This window comes from Dama dama, chromosome 2 (assembly GCF_033118175.1).
Source record: "Dama dama isolate Ldn47 chromosome 2, ASM3311817v1, whole genome shotgun sequence".
Lineage (NCBI taxonomy): Eukaryota > Metazoa > Chordata > Mammalia > Artiodactyla > Cervidae > Dama > Dama dama.
Genome location: NC_083682.1, coordinates 48,156,640 through 48,174,565, shown reverse-complemented (window position 1 = coordinate 48,174,565; position 17,926 = coordinate 48,156,640). Strand labels below are relative to the sequence as shown.

The following is a 17,926-nucleotide window of genomic DNA, read 5'->3' as shown; positions in this document are numbered from 1 at the left end:
TTTCATAATCTTTATATAAATGTCATTTTTAAAGAAAGAAAAATGGATTATCACACTTGTTTATTTGTAACTTGAGTTTTATTGTTCACTACCATGCTATTACTCTTTTATACAGATGGAGCATTTGCGTTTTAAGTCCAAAGGATTTCTCATTCCTTTATTATATTTAAAACAGAGGTATTACAAAGGAGAAGGTAACAGCAATGCTTTCTACTTTATCTTATGTCCATGGAGTAATTAGTACATGAAGCATTAATCTTAGGCACATGTTTAAAGCGTGCAGACAGTATGTTCCACATCTTTTTGTGTTAAAACAGAAAGACATTACAAAGATGAATGCAGAAACAGTAAGCTATATGGTTTTTTCTAAAAGAAATTTTAGGATATTTACATAGTTTAAAATACTAAATATTTTTCATTAAAAAAAAAAATCCTTGAAATTTCAAGCCTAGTACAATGGAGCTGCACTTCATCTGTTAATGCTTAGAATATAGTAAAGCCCTTTCCCTCATCATGTGACGTTACAGAGGAAATGGGCTCCCGTACACATGACTAAAGTGGGAGAAAGCTGCATATTTAATTCCAGACAATTCCTTAGACTGGAGGGAAAAAAATCTCTTTTGGAGTAGTCATGTTTATTTTACAGTAACTCTGTAGCTGAACAATTTATTATGTTAATACAGAAATACAAAGAGCTTTATCAGACAAATACTTACTATTTTCTAGCTGCCTTACAGAAATGATTTACTCAAGAAAACAGAACAAAATTTCTCAGTTTCATTAATCAGCTTTGTAAATATTTTGCCAGAGCTTTGTTTCCTGGGGTGGGGGAAGCAAATAAAAACATTTAAAAGCTCATATGTGTCTATTTTGTTTTAGCTTGGTGTATTTATTAAGAGTAAATTCTGTGTGTCTTTGCAGTTCATCAATATGTGTATTTAGAAGTTTTTCAAGTTCTTTTGCTCGCTTCTCCTCCTCCAGAAGGAAATGCTGTGCGGCCAAAGAAGCCGGGAAGGATATATCTGGGGGAGACTAAAGAAAGAAGAAGAAAAAGTTAGATGAGGAACACAAGACCTTTTACAATCTTCGCATTTCTTGGTATGCTTCACCCCTGACCAACTGTCAAACACTGCAGCTCCGAATGAAAAATATATCTTAAGCTGAACTCTATACCAGTGTAATGCAGTCACTGCTAATGAGGTCCTTAAGGAATAAATTTAAAAACTGGCTTAAAAAGGGGGCTCATGGCTGCATGCAGTTAGCCAGGTGAGGCGGGATAAAAGCATGATGTTTGGTAGGAGGGTAAATATTGTCTGTCCAGTTGCAGCTGAGATCACCTCAGTGACGAGTGCCGGGTTGCACCCTTCATGTGGTGTGGAAGTGCTCAGTTAACTGTGACCTGTCTAGTGCTTATTTACACACACACAAAATGTGTGACTGAGGAATAAAGAGCAATGATAGATAATTTTATAGTGCTTCGTTCAAAATTAATGTTTTAGGTTACTTAAAAAAATAAGTTGGGGAAATTTTTACTTTTTTTAGTTCTGCAGCACCCCCAGGCTCTTCTTCAACTTTTTATTGGGAGAATTGGGATTTTTATAAAGCCTAAGAGGAGTCCACGATCTGTATGCAGGTGAACTCTTACAGGGAACCTAGTCCACAAGCCTGGTCTCTGGCAGGGGTGTATGGACTGGGGTGAGGGCGGTGGCATGCAGCCAGCTCACGGGGCAGCCCCAGCGCAGCTGCCGGGCCAAGTACCACGTCTTCACTCCAATAGCATATGGCAGTCTGGGGGCATGGGACGCCGCGGTTGATCTGGTAAATACATTCTTTTTAATACTAAGGAGGAAGGTCAGAAGTAGCTAGCATTCTTCTGGGACAGACAACAGTACACATCTGCGTTCTTGCCCCAACATGATGTTTTATGCTAACGATGCTGTCATAATACACTCTGGAGGAGCCTGGATCAGCTGGACATTCCAAAGACTGCAGATATAGTAACACGAGCGTTGTGCTAAGACATGATGACCAAGAACTGGTAAGCATGCTGAAGGCTCGGAAAGACAGAGGTACTTCAGAGAGTTAACAGGGAAACCCCAGAAGCAATTCAGGGCTTGACACTCTGTTTGTAGGTGTCTGGAGATATGGAGCATGTCAGGACATCTTTTTAAGCACAAATTAATGTACCTTGCATTTCTTATCACTATGAAAGAAGCATAAAGCTTGGTAGCTCTCTTGAAGTTTTGGAGGCAGCATGTTCCACTCAGGAGGATAATCTGAATCATTTATTATGTGATACAGAAGGCTGTTTTGTTTGTTTGTTTTTAAGAAGGGCCCAGAGCAAGAAAGGGCTCAGCAGTCAGTTGGGAGTGGGGCACAAGCCGTCTTGCTCCTTGGGTGAAATGACTTAGCAGATTTCATACTAGAAGTTGTGGTATAGAAAAATTGTGGTAGACTCTCTGTGAAGCCTCTGGCCAGTTTCAAAGGGAAAGCTGTATTACAATCACCTGCAGCAGATCACTATACTGTTTGCAAGACAGTTCCTGTCATGCTCGTGAGCCCTGGCTGAGACAGAGCACCCAAGAAGCAGACAGAATGACTTGGCCTAGCCTCTGATGTAGCTATTCCCATGGAGTTATGCGTGGGTCCACCTGCACCATCTCCCTGCACCCAGGGTCACCTAGCGACTGTTCCTGCTGAGTGTCTGATCTGCTTGCAATAGAGACCAAAGCTGAGCTCCTGATAGGGCACCATCCAAGGAGACCAACCAGACTCTTGATGGCAAACAGATTACATCAGGTCCCTCAAACCTTGGAAAGGGCAGAAAGGGCAGTATGCCATCCTTACCAGAACTGACATGTACCCTACAGTCTGTATCCCCTGCCTTCAGGGCTGTGGCCAGCACCACTGTCTGAGGGCTCACAGAGGAACTGGCGGATTGACCTGAGATCCTGATGAAAATAAACGAACCTACTTTACAGCAGAGGAGTGTGGCAGTGAGGGCATGATCAGGTGTCCACTGGTTCTACCACGGACGGCATATTTGTCCTCAGAGGGTGCGAACCTGATAGGCTTTCTGAAGGCACCGCTGAGGCGTTAGCTTGTCAACCATGTCCTATGAGCACGGCGAGCCATTCATCAGAACATGGTGTGGACTTTAGACCAATGGCTGTCACAGGCTACTGCGTTTGTAACAGTGATCTGGGAACAGAAGGGAGGACGCAGGAATGGCTTCACTCCCTGCTCACCCTCCTGGAGAATCTGTACCTTCTCTCTCTCTGTCTTTCGGCTCTGTTGGTCTACAGGTCTTCAGTGTCAGAGAAGGAATGCCTCTCACCGAGTGAGACCGTGGAGTCTCCGCAAACTTAAAGCTTTGGCAGCATCTAGTCACAGGACTCTTTATGCTGACAGGTCGGAGGGACAGAGAAGAGGTGTGCTACCGGCAGAGGTACCTGACCTGAGCATCATTAGGGGCGAGGCTGTTACTACACGGGGGCAGGGAAGAATACGTCTGGGACTCAGGCAGTCCACGGAGGGCCTCGCTCAGTGCTCTCCTGCCCAGTTTTAAGTACAGATGCAAACCACACCCTGCTGAGGGCACAGGAACAACCGCTTACCCCATGAGTAAGCTGGTCCGGGTGGTCCAGCCACCGGGACCAACAGGAGTGTCGGCTGGTGGGGAGGAGATCTAGAGTGGGTGAGGAGACTCGAGATGGCATCAAGGGCTACAGGTTGTTCCACTGACCCCCCTCCTGTAAGTTTCCTCAGAAGTCATGACCAGTCAGCATCTTGGAGAAGCTAGGCCTGAATGGAGTGAACAGTGTGAAGAGAACATGGGTCTGAATGGTGCACACAGGGGAATGGATGCTGCCCGTGTGTACCCAGACCCTGCCACCAGGCTGGCACGTCTGTCTTCCAGCTGCCCTGGGTTTTGGTGCTAACAGCTCACAGGTGGCCCCGTCTCTGGAGATCGCCCTATGGATGAACTGGAGCCTCCTTCCTCACCTGGGAAGTTTCAGTCCCCCCTCTTCTCAGGGGCAGTGACTTATTGACACGGGGGTACAAAACACCAGTGTGGAAGACGGTGGCATAGACAGGCCCTGAGCTCACCTCCTCTCAAAGGCCTATCAGAATCACAACTGTCTGCAGAGCAACTATCATAGAAAAGGACTGGAATCTATCAGAAAAGATCTACAATGAACGACGTAAGAAGGAACCACAGCAAGACATGTAGTGGATCCATGACACAGTGAAATCTCACACCCCCCGGGGAGTTGGCTCACACATGGGAGAATAATTAAACTGCAGAGGTTCTCCTACAGCAGAGAGACTCCTGAGCGCCACACTGAGATTCCCAGGCCAGGTTACAGTACTGGGAAGAAGAGCCTCCAGAGCATTTGGCTTTGAAGGCCATCAGGGCTTACTTGCAGGAGCCCCACAAGATTAGGAGAAAAAGACTTCACTCTTAAAGGGCTCACACAAAATCTCACGTGTACGAGGACCCAGGGCAAGAGCAGTAATTTGATAGGAGCCTGGGCCAGATATACCTGTTGGCCTTGGAGAGTCTCCTGGAGAGGCAGGGAATGGCTGCAGCTCACCCTGGGGACAAAGACACTGGTGTCAGACACATTGGGGAACATTCAACTGCACGAACACTCTTGGCAGCTGATAACTTGGGTCATTAGCGCCACGACCTGGCCCCACCTAACAGCCTCCATGTGACAGTGCTGGGACACTTCAGGCCAAACAACTAACTGGGGGGGAAACACAGCCCTACCCATCAGCAGACAAGCTTCCTAAAGACGAAAGGACACACAGCCACCTGTGGATACACCTAGACAGGGTCTGGACCACCAGAGGGCCAAGACCCAACTCTACCTACCAGTGGGCAGGCATCAGCCTCTCTTTCTAGAAAGCCTGCACAAACCTCTAGACCAGCCTCACTCACCAGGGAGCAGACACCAGAAGCAAGAAAACTATAATCCTGCAAGGCACACCAGACCTTCCTGGGACTAGCCGGCCCTTGCGGGATCACTATCAGGCTAACACAACCTCCAGACACCTTAGTCCTCATACTCAACTGTATCATGAACTGCCTGCCCCACAATGATCTGAAATGAGCTCTGGGATCCCTGGGCCCTGCAGCCAGACTCCAGGAACTGGGTCTTCCTGACAGTAGGCGGGCACTAACCCCGGGATCTGGCTTTACCTGCCAGTGAGTGGGCAAGACCCTCAGTGTTTGGGACCCTGATCCTGCCCAACAGCGAGCCAGCACTAGCCCCAGCCTCCTTCAGATTCCACAACCAGGCACTTCACGACCATGCCCTACTAAACAGCAGCCAGCACAATCTGCACAAGACAGGGTCTGGCAACCAACCAGACGAGGGCCCGACCAAGCTTCCTGGAGAACCCACACACCCTGCCACAGGAGAAGGACCCATGCAGCCCTCTCAGGGGGAGCCTCTAGCTTGGGCGACAACAGGGGAGTGCACTGCTCAGATGCAATATGACGCCTTCGCCAAGGTCAAGCAATGTTAACTGATCTACTGTATGCATGAAAATACAAATAGCAACTTAGACAAGATGAGCTGGCAGAGGAGTATATTCCAAATGAAGGAACAAGATAAATCTTTATAAGAAGAACTAAGTGATGTGGAGATAGGCAATCTACCCAAGAAAGAGTTCAGAGTAATGATCATAAAGATGATCAAGGAACTCTGGAGAAGAATGGATGCACAGAGTAAGAAATTAGAAATTAAGAGTTAGAAACTATAATTAACAACCAAACAGAGATGAGTAATACAATAACTCAAATGAAAAAATACACTACAAGGAATCAATAACAGAATAAATGATTCAGAAGAATGGATCACTGAGCTGGAAGACAGAGTAATGGAAATCACTGCTGTTGAACAGAAAACAGAAAAGAAATGAGGACAGTTTAAGAGACTTCTGGGACAATATCAAGTTTTGCATTAAATATTAGTATTTGCATTAATATTAATATTTGCATTAAAGGAGTCCCAGGAGGAGAAGAGACAAAAGGGACCCAAGAAGATATCTGAAGAGATAATAGCTGAAAATCTTCTGAACCTGGGAAAGGAAATAGCTACCCATGTCCAGGAAGTACAGAGACTCCCAAATAGGATTAACCCACAGAGTAACATACTAAGACACACAGTAATCAGAATAAAAAATTAAAGCGAGAATACTAAAATCAGTAAGGGAAAAGCAACAAATAAAATGCAAGGAAATTGCCAAAAGGTTATGAGCTGATTTTGCAGCAGAAACTTTGCAGTTCAGAAGGGAGTGGCAAAATATATTTAAAGTGGTGAAAGGGAAAAACCTACAACCAAGAATACTCTGCCCAGCAAGGCTCTCATTCAGATTTGATGGAAAGATCAAAAACTATAGACAAACAGAAAACAAAAACAAAAAACTTTGTAGACAAACAGAAGCTAAGAGAATTCAACACCACCAAAGCAGCTTTACAAACATTAAAGGAACTTCTTTAGGTGAAAAAGGCCATAACTAGAAACAAGAAAATTATGGAAGGAAAAATCTCACTAGTGAAGGAAAACATAGAGTAAAGGTAGGAAATCACACACACACAAAGCTAGCAGGGAGGTTAAAGGACAAAAGTAGTAAAATTATCTATTTCCACAACAAGCAGTTAAGAGACACACAAAACAATTAGATATAAAAATGATATTAAAAATGTGGTAACTGTGAGGGAAGGAGAGTACAAATGCAAGGCATTTTAAATGTGTTTCAAATTAGAGATCAGCAACTTAAAATATTTATATATAACTATATGTAAGGACTGCTATACATACATATATAAAACTATATATATATACACTGCTATACTAAAACCTCATTGTAACTACAACTGAAAAATCTATGATAACAACACACACAATAAAGAAAAAGGAATCCAGCCATAACAGTAAAGAGAGTCATCAAATCACAAAAATAAAGGAAATAAAAGACCTACAAAAACAAATCTGAAACAATTAACAAAATGACAATGAGTACATACATATTAATAATCACCTTAAATATAAATGAACTAAATGCTCCAACCAAAACACACAGACGGTCTAAATGGGTCAAAAGATCCAAGATCAAAAGACTGGCATATTGCTGCCTATAAGAGACCCATTTTGGATCTGGAGACACATAAAATTAAGAGTGGGGGGATGGAAAAAGATATTCTATGCAAAAGGAACTCAAAAGAAAGCCAGAGTTGTAACACTTATATCAGACAAAATAGACTTTAAAATAAAGGCTCTTACAAGAGACAAAGGACACTACATAATGATCAAAGGATCAATTTAAGAAGAAGTATAACAACTGTTAATATATATGCACCCAACATAGAAACATCTCAATATATAAGGCAGATGTTAACAGACATAAAAGGAGAAATTGATAGTAATACAATCGTCCAACAACACAAGAGAAGACTCTACACATGGACATCACCAGATGGTCAACACGGAAATCAGACTGACTATATTCTTTGCAGCCAAAGATGGAGAAGCTGTATACAGTAAGCCAAAACAAGACCAGGAGCTGACTGTGGCTCAGATCATGAACTCCTTATTGCCAAATTCAGACTTAAATTCAAGAAAGTGGGGAAAACCACTAGACCATTCAGGTATGACCTAAATCAAATCCCTTATGACTATACAGTGGAAGTGAGAAATAGATTTAAGGGACTAGATCTGACAGACAAAGTGCCTGATGAACCATGGACGGAGGTTCATGACATTGTACAGGAGACGGGGATTAAGACCATCCCCAAGAAAAAGAAAAGCAAAATGGCTGTCTGAGGAGGCCTTACAAATACCTGTGGAAAGAAGAGAAGTGAAAAGCAAAGAAGGAAAGGAAAGATATACCCATTTAAATGCAGAGTTCCAAAGAATAGTAAGGAGAGATAAGAAAGCCTTCCTCAGTGATCAATGCAAAGAAATAGAGAAAAACAACAGAATGGGAAAGACTAGAGTTCTCTTCAAGAAAATTAGAGCTACTAAGGGAACATTTCATGCAAAGATGGGCTCAATAAAGGACAGAAATGGTATGGACCTAACAGAAGCAGAAGATATTAAGAGGAGGTGGCAAGAATACACAGAAGAACTGTACAAAAAAGATATTCACGACCCAGATAATCACGATGGTGTGATCACTCACACTCACCTAGAGCCAGACATCCTGGAATGTGAAGTCAAGTGGGCCTTAGGAAGCATCACTATGAACAAAGCTAGTGGAGGTGATGGAATTCCAGTTGAGCTATTTCAAATCCTGAAAGATGATGCTGTGAAAGTGCTGCACTCAATATGTCAGCAAATTTGGAAAACTCAGCAGTGGCCACAGGACTGCAAAAGGTTGGTCAGTTTTCATTCCAATCCCAAAGAAAGGCAATACCAAAGAATGCTCAAATTACCACACAATGGCACTCATCTCACACGCTAGTAAAGTAATGCTCAAAATTCTCCAAACCAGGCTTCTGCAATACATGAACCGTGAACTTCCAGATATTCAAGCTGGTGTTAGAAAAGGCAGAGGAACCAGAGATCAAATTGCCAACATCTGCTGGATCATCGAAAAAGCAAGAGAGTTCCAGAAAAAACATCTATTTCTGCTTTATTGACTATGTCAAAGCCTTTGTGTGGATCACAATAAACTGTGGAAAATTCTGAAATAGATGGGAATACCAGACCACCTGACCTGCCTCTTGAGAAACCTGTATGCAGGTCAGGAAGCAACAGTTAGAACTGGACATGGAACAACAGACTGGTTCCAAATAGGAAAAGGAGTACGTCAAGGCTGTATATTGTCACCCTGCTTATTTAACTTATATGCAGAGTACATCATGAGAAATGCTGGGCTGGAGGAAGCCCAAGCTGGAATCAAGGTTGCTGGGAGAAATATCAACCTCAGATATGCAGATGACACCACCCTTATGGCAGAAAGTGAAGAAGAACTAAAGAGCCTCTTGATGAAAGTGAAAGAGGAGAGTGAAAAAGTTGGCTTAAAGCTCAACATTCAGAAAACTAAGATCATGGCATCTGGTCCCATCACTTCATGGCAAACAGATGGGGAAACAGTGGAAACAGCGTCAGACTTTATTTTTGGGGGCTCCAAAATCACTGCAGATGGTGATTGCAGCCATGAAAATAAGACACTTACTTCTTCGAAGGAAAGTTATGACCAACCTAAACAGCATACTAAAAAGCAGAGACAGTACTTTGCCAACAAAGGTCCGTCTAGTCAAGGCTATGGTTTTTCCAGTGGTCATGTATGGATGTGAGAGTTGGACTATAAAGAAAGCTGAACACTGAAGAATTGATGCTTTTGAACTGTGGTGTTGGAGAAGCTTCTTGAGAGTCCCTTGGACTGCAAGGAGATCCAGCCAGTCCATCCTAAAGGAGATCATTCCTGGGTATTCAATGGAAGGACTGGTGTTGAAGTTGAAACTCCAATACTTTGGCCACCTGATGTGAAGAGCTGACTCATGTGAAAAGGCCCTGATGCTGGGAAAGATTGAGGGCAGGAGGAGAAGGGGACGACAGAGGATGAGATGGATGGATGGCATCACCGACTCAATGGACATGAGTTTGGGTGGACTCCGGGAGTTGGTGATGGACAGGGAGGCCTGGCGTGCTACAGTTCATGGGGTTGCAAGGAGTCAGACATGACTGAGCGACTGAACTGAACTGAACTGAATAAACCTTAAAAGTTTTTCACAGAAAGGAAACAATAAAGAAAATGGAAATACAACCTACAGAATGGGGGAAGATATTTGCAAGCAATGTGACCAACAAAGGCCTAATTTCTAAAATATCTAAGCTACTTATACAGCTCAATGACAAAACAAACAAAAATCCAAGCAAAAAATGAGTAGAAGACCTAAATAGACGTTTCTCCAAAGAAGACACACAGATGGTCAACAAACACACGAAGAGCTGCTCAATATAGCTAATTATCTGTTGTTGTTCAGTTTCGAGGTCATGTCCATCTTTTTGTGACCCCATGGACTGCACTGCTAATTATTAGAGAAATGCAAATCAAAACTACAGTGAGGTACTACCTCACACAGGTCATAATGGCCATCAACAAAAAGTATACAAATAATAAATGGCTGGAGGGGGTGTGGAGAAAAGGGAACCCTCCTACACTGTTGGTGGGAATGTAACGGTGCAGCCACTGTGGAGAACAGTATCCAGGTTCCTAAAAAACTAAAAGCAGGGTTACGATCTGATCCAGCAATCCCATTCTTGGGCATATATCTGGAAAAGATGAAAACTCTAATTTGAAAAGATATATGCCCCCTAGTGTTTATAGCAGCACTGTAACAGTTACAACAGTCAAGACATGGAAGCACCTAAATAATGAACAAAGAATATGTGTCCCGCATCTATATACATACACACATAACACACACAATGGAATATTACTCAGGCATAAAAAAGAATGACATAATCCAATTTGTAGCAACATGGATGGACCTAGAGATTATCATACTAAATGATGTAAGTCAGACACAGACAGATGTCATATATCACTTATTACTGGAATCTAAAAAAAAAATGACATAAATGAATTCATTCAGAGCAGAAATAGACTCACAGACAGAAAACAAACTTGCAGTTATCAAAGAGGAAAGTGGGAGAGGGATAAATTGGGAACTTGGGATTAACAGGTACAGACTATTTGTGTAAAATAAACAAGGACCTACTGTTTAGCACAGGGAACTATAGTCAATATCTTGTAATAACCTATAATGGAAAAGAATCTAAAAAAAAATAGACATGCATATATAACTGAATCACTCTGCTGTTCACTGGAAACACTGTAAATCAGTATACTGCAATAGAAAACAAACAAACCTACACTGGCCAAACTTCTTATCTCCATGGGAACCAACTCTTTTGTGCAATCCATGTTCCAACTCCTGGTGAGACCAGACTAAACTAATCTCTAACTAAGATCTCATCCTTATCTAGCCTTCCTCCCCTCCCCTAGCCTGCTTCCCTCATTGCTTCCGCTGAGAATACTCCCTTAGTAAATCACTTTTACAAGAATCTTCATCTCAGGTTCTAGGAAACCTGACTTCAGACCGATCATCTCCTAGATTCTGGCTCGAGTGAGTGGATGACATCAATGCTAGTTATGGAGGGAGAAAGGAAAAGACAGTAAAAGAGGCCCATTAAGGGTAATGTCTTAGTTACTTTTGATTCCCCAGATTCTAGCATAGGTTCTTGCACAAAGTATGCTTTCAATAATTTTTTGAATTAATATGTTAATGAAGGAAATATATTCAACTCTGAATAATGCTGAGTTAGAGGTGACTTGGGATACAGATTGTCAAGTAGACAGTGGGATATATCAGACCCAATCTCAGAAGACAGGTGTGGACCAGAGAGGTATATTTGGAAGTTATAGGTAATAATTAAAGCTGTGACTCTGACTGAAATCATCCAAGATCTGAAAATAAAAGAAGAGGAAGAAATGGAAAAGTGGAATCCTGGGGAACACTTCATTTTAGGCACCCACTCCCACGGTCACGTTCTTGACACTGTCGTCAGTGATAACTGCATTACTTACTAATAAAGATTTTATGTAACCCACCTAGTATGCTTCCGCTGACTTAGTCTAGTATTCCCACTCTCTCATATCTAACTCTCTCATATCTCCCTTTTCTAACTATGCTCGCATTCCATATCCATCATGATAGCCATTCAGCAACTTGTCCCTCCCTTTATCCTAGCTCAATGCTAGACACATGGTAAAACTCAGGCCTAATTAAACTGCTTGCACCGAGCGTGTACCTGAGCGGCTGAACGCTGGGCAAGTGAATGGAGGAGAAATTACATTATACAGGGACTAGTTTCACTTAAAATTCATGAGCGCAAATTCACATGGTCAGTTAGCACTGCCCGGCCATTCTCCTGCGCTTCCCTAGTATGCTCACTTCCTTAATCACGGCCACGAAGCCTTGCCTCTTTCTCAGGACCTCATCCCTCCGTGCCACTAGCATTTAGAGCCGTAGTTTAAGCCACACTGTTTCAGAGACCCTTCCTTCTACCCACACTGTGGATTCTATTCCGTCTTACCTTCTTAATGACCCTGCTTCTACAAATAAACCTCACCCCTTGGGTCCCACTCCACCTCTTTCACCACCAGACATTCCTCTCTCTTTAAAGATTCCCACTGGAGCACTAAACATTATGGTCTAAGGTTTGTCTTGGGAAAGCTTCTTCCATTTACACTCTTCTAAGTATTATCATCTAGTTTGATAGATTTATGTATCAGTCTCATGCTGATTAAAATGCCCCTTTTTTATTTCAAGCTCTGATCTATTCCTTGAACACCAGATTCACATATCCTATTGCTTGTTTAGTTTGCATGTTTAGTAAACACTTAAGTTTAAATGTCTAACCTGGAAATAATGAATTTTCTCCATTAATACTGCTCCTTCCTTGTCTTCCACATCAGAGAGTGGTGCTACTATGTACCTGAGGCTCAAGCAGAGATCCTAGGAGTCATCTCTGAGTCTTCTTTCCCTCATTCTCCACAGCCAATCCACTGTCAAGTCTCATTTGCTCTCCAGAATATTTCCTGGATCCAACACCTCCTGGCTCCACCTCCACCATCTCCTGCTTCAACTACTGAAATAGCCTGACAGTTGTTCTCTCCACTTTTACCTCTGCCCATCTATAATTTCTTTATTTGGTAGTCAAATGGATCTTCAAAAAATTTCAAAAACAGATTATATTCTCTACCATTTGCAACTTTCTCATGGCTTCCCATTGCTTTAAAATAAACTCCTAATAGCTTCCCATGGCCTACTGTCTCTACAGATCTGGAGTTCTCCTGCCTATTTCTCTGTCCCTATTTCATTACATACTTCTTAGCTCCTGACCACTCACTTCCCCTTTTCTGGTTCTCAAACTTAACAAGCTTTGTTTTGCCAAACAGATTTGCCCCAGTCATTCCATCTGCCCAAAACTCTCTATGTCCAGATTTTTGCAAGGCTGGATCCTTTTTGTTATTTAAGTTTCAACCTAAATGTCCCCTTCTCAGTAATCATTTTCCTAGCCACTTAACCTAAAGTCATCCCCCACACTGTCATCACTTCCTATCACATCATTTGCTATCTTTTCATCAATTTTTATAGTATTTATAACTTTTTGATTTTTTAATTTGTTTCTAGTCATTAACTGTTCCCTCTTTTTGGAGATAAAATTCACATAAAGAATAACCATCTCAAAATGAACAATTTGGTGTGGATTTAGTATAGTCACAGTGTATTAAAACCACAATTCTATCTAGTTTCAAAGCATTTTCATCATCCCCAAAGGAAACTGTACCCATCAAGCCTTGCTCTCTGGCTTTCCCGGCCCCTTGTACTCCTGGCAAGCACCAATCTGCAATCTGTTTTAATCAGATTTACCTTTTATGGGCATTTTTATGCAATATATAACCTTTTGTGTCTGGCTTCCTTCAGGTAGCGTGATATTATCCAGGTTCATCCACGTTATAGCGTGTATCACCACTTCTCTCCTTTTCATGACTGAATAGTCTATGGTGTATACATACTACTCTTTGTTTATCCATTCACCCACTGACGGAGTTCCCCTTTTTTTTCACCAGACTGTAGACTTGTCTGTCTCATCAATGAGTGTTTAGAACAGAACATGCCATATAGTGAGTGCTCAATACATGTTTACTCCATCAGTGACTGAGGGGATGATAAACACTAGTAGTTAAGGGACACGTACAGAAGGGACAACCTTGGAAGCAGACTGGGAAAGAGTGATCAGAAAGGCAATGGGACAATCAGTGGAGAATAGTGTCTTAAAAGTCAGAGAACATGCTATCAAGAGAAAAAGATTAAGGAAGATGAGTTCTTTAAACTGTCTATTTAATTAACAACAAGGATGTCATTGGTGGTCCGAGCAGGAACAGCACTGATGCAGAATAAAGAATGCAACAGTGGATGGAAGTCACTGAACTCAGAATGGCAGTCTGGGCCGTGTCTTTCAGAAGCCTCCAGGGCTGCCGTCACAGCCAAAGTTCCCCATGCCCAGACCTACAACAGTAGAGAATTTTCTTTCCTGGATGACTCTGTACTTATGAGCTCCTCAAGTAATAATGTAGAATTTTAGAGGTGGAAAGAAATCCAGTGTTCATTAAGTTATACAACAGACACTCTTGCATGTCTTTTATGTGCCTACTAGTGCCAGCCATTATTTTAGGTGCTAGGGCTAAAACGGTAAGCAAAAATAGAAAAAAAATCCTACTTTAATGGAGCTTAAATTCTAGAGGAAGGAGGCAAACAAAATATGTTATAATAAAGTGCTATGGATAAAACAAAAAACAGAATATGGTGAGGGAGGTGCTACTGTAGGGTAGTTCCTCAGGTGCTTCTGATGAGATGATACTTAAGCAGAAACTAATCATCCTAAAGTCACCTGATATTGGAACAGTGAAGTCACATCACGTGCATGCTCAGTCATGTCCGACTCTTCGTGACCCCATGGTCTATAGCCCACCTGGCTCTTCTGTCCAGGGAATTTTTTAGGCAAGAATACTGAAGTGAGTTGCAATGAAGCCTTTGGCAATTTATCACTTTTTTCCCCCCTCTTGCTGGGTTGGAGTATATGTTTACTTTGGAGTCCTTAAAAAGAGTTTTATTGATACAGAACTTGCTCTTGGAGGTTCCCTTAGCTTAAATGAAGAAGTTTATTTACTTCATTGTTATGGAATTTTATTCTGTTCAGATAATTTTGGCATTTTATGTTGAGATGAAACAAAAGAGCATTGCTGGGCTTTCAGTTCAGTTCAGTTCAGTAGCTCAGTCGTGTCCAACTCTTTGCGACCCCAGAGACTGCAGCATGCCAGGCTTCCCTGTCCATCACCAACTCCCAGAGTTTACCCAAACTCTGTCTATTGAGTCGGTGATGCCATCCAACCATCTCATCCTCTGTCATCCCCTTCTTCTCCTGCCCTCAATCTTTCCCAGCATCAGGGTCTTTTCCAATGAGTCAGCTCTTTGCATCAGGTGGCCAAAGTATTGGAGTCTCAGTTTCAGCATCAGTCCTTCCAATGAACACCCAGGACTGATCTCCTTTAGGATGGACTGGTTGAGATCTCTAAAACTTCCAGAGTTGATGGTTTTAAGTCTTCCTCTTCCACAACAGCTTAACTACTTCTTACTACCAGCAGCTTACTTCTTTCTTACCAACAGCTTCTTACTACCAGCCTCTCCCAAAGCAGCTGACAGATTCCAGAAAGGCAGAGAAGTATTCATGGCACGCCTCGACCAGCTCAAACATTTTCTGTTGTTGTTGTTGTCGATATTGTTGTTTGTTTTTATCATTTGTACCCAATATTGGTATATCATGGACAGGCAGTGAAAAATTACATAATACACTTTGAATACTGTGAAGGTAACTGCAAGAGCACTACTAGTTTCTGATGTAAAAAACCTACATATCTTTGAAAAATGTGATTATGTTCAATAAATCAAATCACAAGGTAGAAAATTTCAGCAAAGAACTGGAAACTAAAAAAAAAAGAAATCAAATGAAAATTCAGGAACAGAAAAAAAGTTAACCTACAGTATGAGGCCACTTGCTCAAGGCTGGGGGCAGTGGCTCTTTATGCACAGACAACAACACAGGAAAGAGAACCGGGGTGCGGAATTTAAAACCTTTCCCACCTGTTTTACGAGGACAGCATAATCGGGTACCAAAGCTTGACAAGGATAACAATGAAACGTTACAGGCTAATTTCTCTCATGAACATAAAGTAAAACTCTAAACCAATATGAACAGATCAAATCCAGTGATCAAGTGTGGATTATTCTAAGAATTCCAAGTTGGGTTAACAATCTAACATCAAGAAAAAAAAAAACCACATTAACAGATCAAAGGAGAAATTATATGGTCATTTCAACAGCACAGGAAAAAGCAATTGATAAATTCAATACCAGCTTGTGAAAACAAATATAGCAACCTAGGAATAAAAGGAACTTCTTAATCTTTTAATGAGGAACATGCAAAATATTTACAGCAAAATTATGCACAATGGTGGCATATTGAATGTTTTCCCTTTGCAATTGAAAATGAGAGAAAGATGCTGGCAATATCACTTCTACTGCTTTACATTTACTAGAGGTCCTTGTGTACAATAAGGCAAGAAAAAGAAAAAAAGGTATAAAGATTTGAAAGAAGGAAGTCTAGCTATCATTATTTTGATTCTGAGTATAGAAAAATCCAAAAGAATCTATAGAACTGGAAAGCATATATAAATCTAATTGAATATTTCCATGGAAACGGGACTGAGGTTGTTCCTTGCACCATATGCAAAAATTGATTCCAGGTCTATAATTAAGTAAAAAAAAAAAAAAGAGCCAAAGCTTCCAAAAGATAACAGATAATATTTTTATAACTTTGGGACAGGCAAAAGTTGTAAATAAGACACCAAAAATATCAAGCATAAAGAAAAATATTTATAAGTATGAACATATTAAAATGAGGAACTTCTGGTTATCAAAACATTCTATTAAGTGAGGAGGCAAGTATGAATGGGAGAAGATATTTGCAATACCTATAATCACCAAAGGGTTTAAATCTAGAATATACAAAGAACTCCTATAAATCAATCAGACAGTTCAATAGAAAATTAGACAAACAGATATCAAATATCAAAATAGTCAATAAATTTATGAAAAGGCACTTACCTCATTAGTTTTCAGGAAATAAGAATTAAAGTCACAATAAGATGTTACTACCCACTGACCATGGGCTTCCTAGGTGGCACTAGTGTTAAAGAACCTGCTTGTCAAACGCAGGAGATATAAGAGATGTGGGTTCAATCCTTGGGTCAGGAAGATCACCTGGAGGAGGGCATGGCAACCCACTCCAGTATTCTTGCCTGGAGAATCCCATGGACAGGAGCCTGGTGGGTTACAGTCCACAGGGTCGCAAAGAGTCAGATATGACTGAAGCGACTTAGCATGCATGCATGCACCCACTGACCATAAAAGGTAAAATTAAGACCAATGTAGTTAAAAACTGCTGGAAAGAATACAGAAAAGGAGAATACTCATAGACTACTTGTAGGGCTGTGAACTGACTCAAACAGGAAGACAGCTTGACAGTAATGCTGAAGCTGACCTTGTGCGTATTCTATGACCTAGCAACTCTGAGTGAGGCGGCTCAGTGGTCAAGAATCCACCTGCCAATGTAGGAGACATTGGTTTGACCCCTGGGTCAGGAGGATCCCCTGGAGAAGGAAATGGCAACCCACTTCAGTATTCTCGCCTGGGAAATCCCATGGACAGAAGAGCCGGGCAGGCTACAGTCCATGGACTTGCAAAGACACAACTTAGCAACTAAAACAACAACAGTGACCTAGTAATTCCATTCTTAGGTATAGATCCAATAGAAACATGTACACATGTGCACCAAAGGACACTTACAAGAATGTTTTTAGGAAAAGTATTTGTAGTCACCTCTGAACAGGAAGTAATTCAAATGTATGTCAATAGTGGAATGGATAAATTGTATCATTATGGATAAGGGTATCATTATATATGGTATTTATATATAATGTAATACTAACAGAGAAAAATGGATAAACTACAGTCAACAATATGGATACTGACTCTTATCTAACAATGTTGAAACAATGGTGGGAGAACGAGTCCATACAAAAGAGCACATGCAGCATGATCCCATTTATCTAAAATTTACAAATGGCTACAGCCAAGTTATGGCCTTAAACGTCAGGACAGTGGTTATCTTGGCGGGAATGACTGGAAGGGCATGGGAAGGGGGCCTCTGGAATACTGCTAACGCTCTGCTTATCACCTGGGCGTAGCTGCCCTTCTCTGTTACCTTTTCAATAA

General features: G+C 41.5%; 1 protein-coding gene across 1 annotated transcript in view; it reads right to left on the bottom strand.

Moving 5' to 3' along the window:
* Positions 1-713: 713 nt before the first annotated feature.
* DEUP1 (deuterosome assembly protein 1) overlaps positions 714-17,926 on the bottom strand; it is a 109,305-nt gene continuing 92,092 nt past the window's right edge. The window contains exon 15 of the mRNA XM_061159767.1: positions 714-1,032. Within this exon, the coding sequence (XP_061015750.1) occupies positions 856-1,032 (177 nt within the window). The 3' untranslated portion in view covers positions 714-855. The remainder of the gene's footprint in view (positions 1,033-17,926) is intronic.